This window comes from Chaetura pelagica, unplaced genomic scaffold (assembly GCF_000747805.2).
Source record: "Chaetura pelagica isolate M959 unplaced genomic scaffold, ChaPel_1.0 scaffold210, whole genome shotgun sequence".
NCBI classification, from domain to species: Eukaryota; Metazoa; Chordata; class Aves; order Apodiformes; family Apodidae; genus Chaetura; species Chaetura pelagica.
The window spans coordinates 346,312-358,552 of NW_009951862.1; the positions used below are offsets into that span (position 1 = coordinate 346,312).

The 12,241-nt window shown below is 41.8% G+C and overlaps 1 protein-coding gene across 1 annotated transcript in view; it reads right to left on the reverse strand.

Annotated features, from left to right (window-relative positions):
- Positions 1 to 671: 671 nt before the first annotated feature.
- Positions 672 to 12,241, reverse strand: part of PTPN13 (protein tyrosine phosphatase, non-receptor type 13 (APO-1/CD95 (Fas)-associated phosphatase)) — a 103,382-nt gene continuing 91,812 nt past the window's right edge. The window contains exons 39-47 of the mRNA XM_009993833.1: positions 11,150 to 11,232; positions 9,934 to 9,989; positions 7,765 to 7,865; positions 5,489 to 5,637; positions 4,816 to 4,906; positions 3,773 to 4,110; positions 3,019 to 3,234; positions 1,962 to 2,024; positions 672 to 752 (exon numbers count right to left, since the gene is read on the reverse strand). Of these exons, the coding sequence (XP_009992135.1) occupies positions 672 to 752; positions 1,962 to 2,024; positions 3,019 to 3,234; positions 3,773 to 4,110; positions 4,816 to 4,906; positions 5,489 to 5,637; positions 7,765 to 7,865; positions 9,934 to 9,989; positions 11,150 to 11,232 (1,178 nt within the window). The remainder of the gene's footprint in view (positions 753 to 1,961; positions 2,025 to 3,018; positions 3,235 to 3,772; positions 4,111 to 4,815; positions 4,907 to 5,488; positions 5,638 to 7,764; positions 7,866 to 9,933; positions 9,990 to 11,149; positions 11,233 to 12,241) is intronic.

Sequence of the window (12,241 nt, forward strand, 5' to 3'; positions counted from 1 at the left end):
TATATAAATATATACATGAAGTATGAAGTAAACATTAACTGTGATACTTACAGTAAGCATTCACTACTATCCTTTTGCTAATAGGCATCTCAAAGCTTAAATGCTGATTTCAAGATACCCTCTATAAAATAGATGTAATTGTACTAAAAGAGCAAAAATTCTGTGCCATAAACAAGCTTTTAAGAGACTAGTAAAATGTGTTTGTAATAAAGTTTTCCAGGATAAAAATACTGCTTATCCATCCCACTCCCCACACAATAAAAAACAAATACCCCGAAACAGTTGCAGAACTGCAGGAAGTATTATAAGATTCCTTTTTTCTTCTTCTTCTTTACCTTTTTTTTGTTTGTTTAAATTAAAATATTTTTATTTCAGTATTTTGTCACATACTAAGGAAACTGCAAAAAATGCAGCTTTATTAAATATTATTTACTGTTATACAAAAATCTCACGTGTCCATGGGGCTGAAGAGATTAGTGGTATTGCATAAACTATCCCTTTTTTCTTATAGCTATATATCTTTTTTGGAATGATGGAGAGACTTTATAGAAAAGACATTTGACAGCAACTGAAGAAAGGGACTGGAAAATTATTGGCAGAGCAAAGAAAACATGTCAGAGCTTCCAGCCCTCCTTGCTTCTGTATTTGAAAAGCACTTGTGCTTCTGTATTTCATTTGCCTCTCTGTTGTTCTTGATGTTGGAGATGATTCAGGACATAAAGGACGACTTGATAGCAGAAGATGTACTGATCCTGAAACAGAAAGGACAGAACAGGTGAATACTTGTACCAACCACTCAAGCAATTCACCCTCACTTCCACCTCCCAGGTGCACAGGACTTGATTTCTTTATTATCTGTACAGTTAAATAAAACCTTCACTACAAAAAAACGCACAGAGGAGAACCATGCAGCCTCAACTCAAAATAATCACATGCACTCTCCTGCCACTAAAGACACATTTTTACATGGGACATTTATTCTCCTTTCACACCAAAACCACCTCAAGAAGAGTTAAATACTTTATATAAGCAGAAATAAAGACAGCAAGTGAATGTTAAGGTCTTGGATCAATTCCAACTAATACAGAACTCAGGTGACAGTGTAACTTCATCTCAGTGGTACAGGTGTGGGGTCTAATACATGTGCAGGGGTGTGAGGTGGGGCTGATCCTTTTGGAGTTTTGGGTTTTTTGGATGTTTTTATTTAAATGATGTCTTGACAATTCCTTCACATTCAAAAGAAGAAGTGGAGAATTTAACAAGACTTTGCAATGTCCATCTCTAAGGTTGTTATCTCTTCCTAGATTATTCCAATAACATTTATAGTGTTGTCAGGGTTGGAAGGGACCTCTGGAGATCACAGTCCAACCCCCCTGGCCAGAGCAGGATCACCTAAGGCTGATCACACAGGAACGTGTCCAGGCAGGTTCGGAATGTCTCCAGGGATGGAGACTCCACAACCTCCCTGGGCAGCCTGTCCCAGTGCTCTGCTACTCTCACAGCAAACACGTTTTTCCTTATGTTTAGCTTGAACCTCCTGTGCTCCAGCTTGTGCACTTTTAACTTCTGCTTGAACATCTCCCCAAAGGAGATTCCAAGACATCTTTGGTAATATGAGTGATTTATAACAGCTACAGTTGAGCCTTCTCTTGATTTTATAATGCAATTTTTAGTCAGAAAAGCTCAGCTGATTCCCTCTACAACACATGCTTTTGAAGAAGAAAATTCTCAGCTTTTTTTTTAATTATTAAAAAACAGACAACAGCCCAGCATGTTACACATTGCCTGCCTTTGTAACTGTTACTACTCACTGATGAGCACCTAATTTAATTCTTACAGCACAAATGCTGCACTAGAGGGCACAGAGAAAATCCCTGTGTGTGCGTCAAAGTTTTCCGGCACATCAGAGCCAGAATTCCAGTGTCCTTCCTTCAGTGTATCCCTGGGGAAGCCAGACTCACCTCTGTCTGAACCATCCCATGTCTCTGCAGACGCATGGTGCGCACCAGGTCTGAGATGTCAAACTACCAAAACAAACAGCAAGTTAAAGATCCAAAACACAGACACACAGGAAACATGCTCAGCAACAAACCAAAGAAGCCAACTGGGGACATCAAGCGTTTAGCAGTGAAACAAGTAACAATTCCCTATAGCCTATACATGACTGGTTTCTGTGCACAAGCTCTCTTGCTTACTCATACTGGGAGCTGAATGTGCAGAAAAGAGAGCCCCTTGGTCTAACTTAACAGAAAGCTTTTCAGGGCCTTGGGTCTATAAATTTCTAGACGTTTAGTGGGTGCTTAGAAACCCCACTAAGCTAAGCATGACACAGCTCATCTTCCCTACAAATTAATAAAAAGATCTGCCACATCAGGCCTCGGAAGAACATCAACATAAGGAAGCCAGAACTCTCCTGTGGGTCACCCTAGAAAGCATATCCCAGATTGTGGTGGGAAAGTTTATTTAGATACCCTCATCTCCAGCTGAGATGTTTCCTCACTGAGTTTCTTATTTCATTGCATATCTGGTTGGCTTCTAGCTGACCTCTGACAGCTCATGGAGGTCTGACCAACAGAGTGTCACAACTCTTTGAGCCCTAATGCCATTTAACAGGCTAATTTCAGTAAGTATATCCAGCCAGGGCAAGACAGATCTTTCTTTCAATTGCCTGAGTCACCATGGCAACACACTGCTGTTCCCAAGTCTGCCATGGTAGGAAATGTCCTTGAAACGAACATCTCAAGTGGCACCTAACAATGGTGCATTGCTGAGGTGTCAACCAACAGGGCACTTAACAGGATTCCCTGAGCTAACCCAAGAACTAGTTAGAGCTCTTCCCCCCCACAGAAATACTTCACAGGTACTATTGTTTCACACCCTGATTTATGTTACATTAAGACACAGCCAGCATGCTACTCTCAAAAGCATGGCGTGTTCTCAAAAAACCCAAGAAGATCCAGAGGAACAGATTCCCTCCAAGCCCAAGGCACCGCTTAGCCCATCCTCCTGGGTACTCACATCAAGGTCTCTGCTGATTAACCCTAAAACAACATCTATGCAGATGAGGGTCCCTGATCGTCCAATCCCAGCACTGCAGTGAGTTATGATGGGTCCAGACTTGTGGACATGGCGCATGTAGGAGATAAAAGTCAGCAGGTCCTCGGGCTGAGAAGGGGTGTCATGGTCAGGCCAGGCGATGAAGTTGAGATGGGAAATGTGCCGTACTTCACCTGTCTGGGGTTTCAAGTCAGTAACAAGAAACTGTAACACGTGGCAAGGATAGAAAGACAAAAGCTAAGCTAATGGTGTGAGAAGAGTGGGACTTGCCCAGTGAAGGTGTTCTGCAACTCAGCAAGAGAAACAACAAGCTCAACTGAACGTGACTGAACATGTCATTCAATAGTGTGAGGTTCACTGTGCAGACTGAGCTGATCACACAGAGGAAGGAACCAGGCAGTTTGAATTATTAGTGAATTTCATATCCCTATGTATGTTGTAGTGGCCAAAGGGACCCAGGGAACTTCTTAGCATCATGAAATTATCTTCTGGCCCAGCTGCCTTCTCCTGTAAAGTTCACAGAGTAACACAAGCTGCAACAAGGAAGAGCTGCCCAGTAATGGTCACTGGGCAAAGAGGAGAAGCCCCAGGTTACCTCTTCATGTAGATGTTGTGATTTAAAGCAGGCAGGCCAGAGGATATGAGGATTTTATGAGGATGAAAATGCCAACCCTCAGAAAAAAAATCATCAGCATACAGAACAAGATTTACTTACCTGAATCTCTTCTAGCTCCAGCACTCTAATGATAAAGCCCTTCAGCTGCTGGAGTTTGACAAGAGCCAGCCGTAGCCTGTCATTGATCATGGTGGTTTTATTGAGCACATCCGGCCAGTAACGCTGGCATTTGATCTTTTCTCCTTCAATCTCCTGAGTCATCATGGCAATCACAGTGCAGTTTTGCTCCCAAACCATTTGCCAGAAATCTGCTACAGTAGTAGGGAGAGGACCTTGACACGCAATGTAGACGAACTCTTCGTTCCCCACCGGCATACGAATGAAGCTGGCATTGATGTATCCACCTTCAGTCCCCAGAGGTACCCTCGTGGTGTCATCTGCAACCCCCACACAACACAAACACCTCAGTGTTCAGTGTGCACACCATCAGACCTTCACACACAGATGCTGAGCCTCACACACTCAGGTAGTTCTTATCTCCACAGATGCTTCCAGATCTTATTTTAAAAAACCAAATCACCACAATACTTGCTGCAGAACACTACTCAGTACTTCTCTTTAAATAAAGAAAAGGAGGGCTAGGGGAGAAAGCTACATCAGCAGACAGGCAGGATACACACTCTGTACTGCAGTATCCCTGAAACTGAGGTTGAATACTTCTCACTCAGAATTGACACTTCTCACTTCTCCTCCATACATCTCCCACCTCATAAAGAGAATTCTGTTGTGAAAATTTACTGACAGTAGTGTACATGTCTGCTTTTACAATTTTACATGGGTAAAACTGAAAAAAATCTCATCTGGCTCCATTTGTGTTTATCATTTAAGACAGAGGATCTGCTGAAACAACTGAAGAATCTGTCAACACCCATCCCTCCCTACTACAGCAGTCTGCTGCTCACTGACCCTAAACTGCTTTATAAATGTTGGCTTTAAAGGTACAGAAAATGAATGAGATTTTTTTTTTCCCCTTATACAGTAGCAGAAATAGGGCTGGGAATCAAAACACCCCACTTCTGATCCAATACATCTGACCATACAGGTGGTGATCAACAGTGAACTTCAGATTAGCTAGGACTTACAAGGAAGTATGTTTTTATATCTGTTCTTTTTCCTATTCTCCTTTGCTTGTCCAATCAAACACTGATCCAAAGGTTTTAACTCCTGAAGGTTCTGGAAAGAAGCAATTACACATGCATTAGAAAGTGCTGAATGGTAACAAGTGTTCAGAGCAGCTCTGTAAACAAGTCCTTAGCGGACACAATCATTAAAAAAAATTCTAATGCTGATATGCAAAATAATTTAGTCACAGGAAGGAATCTAATTTCACATAGCTAAGAAAATGAAACAAAATCAAAAAGTTTATTATTCAGTAAATATTTTATCTCATTTTTCCAAAAAAGTTTGTGTTACATGGTTAACCAAAGACTTTGGAAAGGAAGTTTTCACATTCTGCAGCCAGATTTTGCAGCCTTTATTTACCTTGTCCATGCCTGTTAACCTCATATTCACTTGGCAATTTACCAGAAGTAAGAATAATGTAAACACACTTTTGAATTGAATTCCTGGTTCAAATTTATCTTATCTCTCAGCAGCTAGTGGGAGGGAGAGAAGTAAAAGAAATCTCTTTATCCCTTCAGAGATGCAAATTAAAGAGCTGTGGTATTTAAGGCAGTGATGAGCCAGCCATTCTATTTAAAACTGCGTCATTCTAGAGAACAAAACAAGGACTTCACAGGACAAATTGATACTCACTTCAATCTCTTTAGAAGGGACTCCCTGTTCCAGTAATCCCCGCAACATCCTGATCACTGACTTCAATTTGGCTCCTGAGTACTTGCTTCCAGGGAGCACATTCACAGTAGGGAGTGCAGAGATCTCTTCATTTGTCACTAAAGGTAAGTCTAGCAGAAGAAAAAGACTTAGGGATATGAATACCAACAAACAAAGAAAACTAGGGAATCATAAACTGGAGTGCTCTGTTGGACTCCCTTGCTGCTGTTTACTGCTGTGCTACCTGGTATCTCTAGAATTCCTCCAGACACAAGAAATTACACAGATGACCTCTCAGTTTGATTAAAAACAAATTAACTAACAAAACCAGTACGATGCAAAATCAGCTTTGATGAATCCAGGAACCAAAGGGCCTATTTTCCTGAACTTCCAATAAATACATTTAAATTGTATTTGAACTTTGTGTCTCAGTTTTAGTTCTTCACGCAATAACCTACAAAACTGATCAATGCACGCAGGGATGAATTCAGAGCTCTCTGCTGAAACACCACAGGGTATGACTTTAAATTTAGCATTTATATTCAACATGTCCTTCAAGTGGTAACATGATACATAGATATATTACTTTTTCTCCAGTAAAGCTTGCTTTCCATTAGGCCTTCGGTGTTTCTTTGAAGCATAGCAAAATGAATAAGCCAAGAGTGTTTCCAGTATGGCAATTAAAAGCCTTATATCAGCTGACATAGTCTAAAGGTTTACACACAGGATCCTTATTTTTTCCTTTCAGAAATGCAGACAAAACGCTGATATATGTGAATTTCACGAACTGACATTTCTAATGCTATCTCAGAAAGTGAAGACTAGATTCTGCCAAGAGCATCACATGGAGTGATGCTTCCACTCTGCTGCTGAGCAGCAGTGGAAGACTGAGAGACAAGGTAAGGGTGTCAGAGGGGACAGGCCAGCAGGACCCAGGGAAGGGGCTGCTTGCTGAGCTTCTCTGATGTGAATGTCTGTAGCCACAGGAGGTGGGTACCACAGGTAGTGGAGAACAATGAGTAGTTAAACTTACTTGGAAGGACCCTCTTCTCACAAATGAACTCACCAGACAAGTGTGTAGATGATAGCATCAGTGTACTTGAGAGATAAGAGGAATTTGCATTTCTGCTGCATAAAAGAAACCCTGTATTATGAGGAAGGTGTGCTGAAAAGTTGCCCAGTGGAAAGGTATCTGGGGGTGGTGGCTGACACCTGGCTAAACAGTGTGCCCAGGTGGCCAAGAAGGCCAATGGCATCCTGGTCTCCATCAGGAATAGTGTGACCAGCAGGAGTAGGGAAGTGATCATGCCCCTGTACTGAGCACTGGTGAGGCTGCACCTCAAGTCCTGTGTGCAGTTCTGGGCCCCTCACTACAAGGACACTGAGGGGCTGAAGAGTGTCCAGAGAAGAGCCATCAAGCTGGTGAAGGATCTGGAGAACAAGTCTTATGAGGAGGGGCTGAGGGTGTTTAGTTTATAGAGGAAGGCTGAGGAGAGAGCTGATTGCCCTCTACAACCACCTGAGAGGAGGTTGTAGAGAGGTGGGTGTTGGCCTCTTCTCCCAGGTAAATAACGACAGAACCAGAGGAAATGGCCTGAATCTGCACCAGGGGAGGTTCAGATTGGATATTAGGAAGAATTTCTATACTGAAAGAGTGGTCAGGGACTGTTGGAACAGGCTGCCCAGGGAGGTGGTGGAGTCACCATCCTTGGATGTATTTAAAAGCCATGTAGATTTGGTACTTCAGGACATGCTCTAGTGGGCTGGGTGGTTTTTTTCTAGGTTGATGGTTGGACTCAGTTACCTATAAAGTCTTTTCCAACTGTGACGATTCAGTGATTTGTGGGAGTCCACCAAGCACCCAGCTCTGCACAAGCCTGCAATAAGCACCATCTCCTTCCTAAACATGGTCTATTTATCTGCATTTCAGGAGCTGACTTAAAACAGTAGCAATAATTAAAAACAGTGCTCAATTTGAGTCAGTACGTGCAGCACACAATATATCCATCTGATAGCAGACAAACACCTCTGCAATTACAGCTTTTGTCAGATAAATATTGTAGAAGAAAGTATCTCAACTAGTTTCAGCTCTACTCCAGCTACAGTTATAGTGATTTTGTTATTATTAACTCTCACACATTTAGCACAAAAATCTTTCCCAGTGGGTTCCTGAGCTATTAGATTAAACCTGTCAGGACACCCTCAAACACAATCAGGACATTTTAAAATTCAAACTGCTTATTTGTTCAAGTTCTTGCCTTTATTTACACGTTCCTGGCTGATTGATTCAATTGGCAGTTCATCACTTCCCCACGTGATTTCATCTTCATCTCCTTGGCTTAAGGGAGGTTGTGGAGATCTACAAAGAGGACAATGCACGAAAGTTAAGAAAGAACATCTAGAAATAACTAATATATCTGCAACCTAAAAAAAAACCCCAAAACATCGAAACTAATTTATTGCTACAACTATTTTTGGACTGGATCCATATGAGTAATCTCCAAAAAAAACCAGGAATATGAAAAGAATAATGGTGGAAAAAACCAGAAGGACATTCATCTAATACATTGCAGCAATACATCTAACAATCATTGCAGCTACTTTTCCAAGGCTAAGCAGTCACATAACATCCAGCAGCAGATTTGTAGCATTCACATTATTTGCTACCTAGAATATCTGTTTTCTAGTGCAAGTTTTCTAGCTTTGTTGAAGATGGTGAGAAAAGCATTAACTGTTTTAGATCATGCTCTGTCCCCAGTCTCAACCCAAAACTTCCCAGAAACTTCATCCAAACACAAAAATAAGTGTACCCACTTTGCCTGAAGCCTTGCACAGATTAAGAACTAAAATAATTTCACACAGAAAAACAATCATGGCAATTTCCAAGATTCAAGATAGCTCAAAGGGACAGCTAGTAACTTAGCCAGGCATATCCTGCGTTTTTTATGTACAAAAAAAAAAAAGCCCCAAGCACCCAAATGGGAACAGAAGATCATTTGAACAGTTTAGTTTCTGTGCTTTAAAGCCAGAAGAAGTAACATTAATGAGGCTTGTAAGGATTCCAACTGAAGACACTACTGTTTGAACCTCTTCTTCTCATGCAAGTACCAAACTCTGAGTACAAAGCCAAAAATGAGGTTATCTGGAGCCTTGTGAGCACAGCCCAGTTACCTCTTACAACCACATGTCAAAGGAGTAAATAAAACAGGGCACAGTAAACCACATAAAGCTGACCAGTATTCAGACAAATTATAACCATCCAGATCCCTCTGCATGGCCTCTCTTCTTTCCAGCAGGTCCAGCTCATCACACACTTTGGTGTTGTAAGCCAACTTGCTGAGGGTGCCCTCAGCTCCACTGTCCATGTCCCCAACAAAGATGTTAACCAGAATTGGTCCAAGTTGCAACGGGTCTCCATCTGGACACACTCTTTGAGTGTGACCATCCAGCCAGTTCCTTACTCAATGTGTGGTCCATCCATTGAATCTCTATCATTCCAGTACTGATACCACGATGTCATGCAGGACAGTGTCAAAGCTTTGCACAGGCCCAGGTAGACGATGTCATTTGCTCTCCCCTTGTCCACTGATGCCATGATCCCATACATAAAAGGCTACTGAATTAGTCAGGCAGGATCTGCCCTTGGTGAAGCTGTACTGGCTGTCACCAACCACCCCTTTGCTTTCCATGTGTCTTAGCAGAGTCTTCAGGAGCATCTGCTCCATAATCTTGCTGGACACAGAGGTGACACTTACTGGTCTATAGTTGCCCATGTCTTCTTGTTCTCCCCTTTCAAAAATAGGTGTTATGTTTCCTCTTTTCCAGTCAGTGGGAACTTTACCAGACTGCCAAGACTTTTCAAATATGATGGACAGAGACTTTGCATCTTCATCGGCCAGTTCCTTCAGGAGCCACAGATGAATCCTGACAGATCCCATGGACTTGTGCACATTCAGGTGGTCTTGAACCTGCTCTTCTCCTACAGTGGGGGTATCTTCCTGTTCCCAGTGCATGCCTTTGCCTTCTCTAACTCGGATGGTGTGACCAGGGCCTTTGCTGGTAAAGACTGAGACAAAATAGTCATTGAAATACCTCAGCCTTCTCTACATCCTGCATGACCAGGTCTCCTGTTTCCTCCTAGAGTGGACCCACATCTTCCCTCATCTTCCTCTTTTCACTGACATACCTGTAGAAACTTTTCCTAATTGCCCTTACATCCCTGGCCAGACCCAGTTCTCTCTGTGCTCTCTCTAGACAGAGAACAATTTAACAAGACATTGCACACAGATTTTATGTGGTTTGGGGGTGGTGTGAGGTTTTGTTTAACTGTTTTTTTTACTCCCCCCTCCTCATTATAACAAAGCCCTCCTTCAGATTTTCAGACTTCACAGGTTGGCTTTCAAGCAACACTAGAAAAGAAATCTTACCTTCCTGGCGTAGCTTTTACTTCCCCATAGTCTTCACAACCATTTACATGTGTTGGCTGGCAAAAGAAATATTTCAAAACATATTACAGGACATAGTTACAACACTCACCCACTGTACCTTTTCAACAATTAACACCTACACCAGCTATTTCTGAAGGGTACTAAGTTCAAAGCAGCACGTAGTGACAGACTTTCCTCTTTCACACATCTCATTAACAAAAAAGAACAGAGGACAAGAAGCCTGCACACTTGGTGCTGAAATGCTATCTTAAAATAATGTCTGACTCATAGCAGCAGTAGAGGCATCTACATGTGCTTCAAGTGACTCTTCTTGTTTCTAACACTTCAGAACTCTTTATGAGGTAAGTTGGATGGTGAAAACTTCTGCCTCCTGTCACCATTCCTACACAGCACAGACCAGGGCTGACCTCTGAATGACAGGTACTCCTATGTATGCCTTCCTCAACAAATAATGAAGACTCAGCAGAGAAGGTGGCATTTCAATCCCCCTTCCAAGAAAAACTCTCCCAAACCATCTTTTACTTATTAGGCCAGCCTGCAAGCTTCCACTGCCACACCGAGGATTTTACATGTAGATCTAGAGCACAGTGACACAGAGCCAGGTTCCTGATTTGACTCCAACCTCCACTAACTGGACAGAAGGCTGCAAGACGGGGATATATGCTGGATAGACAGAGTTCTGCTGAGCTGCAAAATGAGACCAAACCCAGGCATCTAGTGACTGATCTGAAACAGGCCATGCAATCAGGCAGGGTAAACCACATAGAGAAGTTATTCAAGTTAACAAACGCATCCTAGCAAAAAGTAGGAGGAAAAGACACCTCAAATCTACATTTTTGACAGTTAAAGCTACACAGCACTCATTGTGACTGTTTGAAGAGAAATCAAGGAAATCTTTTAGATTAAATGCCTGAAATAACAAGATAGTTTATGATCACTCTTGTTGCAAAAAAAAAGCTGTTGGGCAGCATAAAATAACTCTATGGTTTGTTATATTCTTATATAGTTAATTTATGACAGAATAATCATACACTGTTTCAAAAATCAATTTACAGCTACTACTGATGTTTTCATTTAAAAGACATGTAAAGCCATTTTCAACAGTTCTGTGCCTATAAGGAAAATAATAAACTGCAAGATCATCTGAGTAAGTAAAATCAGTAGACAGATGTCTGCCAGCTTCTTGCCATCCCACCTCTGAAAAATCCTCAGGTAAAGATGACCCATCACAATCTGTATCTTCAGACTTCTCTTCTGTCAGCTTTCCATTCGTTTCTACTGGAACAGGAAATAAAGAGATCCAGCATGAACAACCCAGAAGAAGATGCACAGGAGTCACCTTCCCCCAGATGTGAATCCTGTCTGACACTACCCAGGGAATACAGGTGCCAGAATAACCAAGAAACCTCTTCAGTCCCTTTGTTACCAGTGTGTTGGAAAAGAGGCCTTGCTGTCTATGATAATCAGACTTTAAGTTTCTTTCTTTGTTACCTGGAACAGCTGTCATGACAGGTGAGGCTGCCTGCAGAGCTAACAAAGCCACATGGATGGACAGAGTAGTGCTAGGAAGTGATCAGATTCCCACGTCAATAGTGTTCTGCAATTCAGTTCCATTTAGACCAGCAGTAGGTCTAAAGCAGAATACTACTTGCTCTCTGTATTAACAAGAACTAATTAAGATGTGCTGGATAAAATCTGACTTGGATCTGCCTGCTGAAGTAGTTCCCTGCTGCTCTGTCTTATGGATTCAATTCATCTTGAGTTGCAAAGGCCAGATCCTAGCTACAGGAAATTGAAGTAGTGGAGCTTTGATGATATTCCTCAGCTGAGGTCTTGGCACAGCCAGAATCTCAGTGTTCCCTGATTTCTAATGTAATGACCAATGAAAATAACCCAATGAAACTAAACTATTTCACCAAAAGAGTTGAAATAATTATACTTTTGGAATGTATACCTTGAATTCCAGAAGGTACCTCTACAGGAGTAGCAAGCATATTGCTTGAACTTCTGGAGGAGACTGTGACACCACAAAGGAACTACAAATCCTACTTCATGCTAAATTTCAGTTCATAACAGCTGGAGTTGAGGAGATAGAATGAAGGAAAAGAGGGGTGTACAGAGAGAGGCAGGTACTAGAAAAAAACCCACCTTTTTCTAAAAGAGACAAAACAGGTTGGCAAATGACTTGTTTTTTAGGGATCTCAACACATTTCCAAGTGATGCAAACAATGAAATGTTGAAAAGCTTCAGCATTTCAACATGACTGTAGCTGCAGAACCAGGTACCT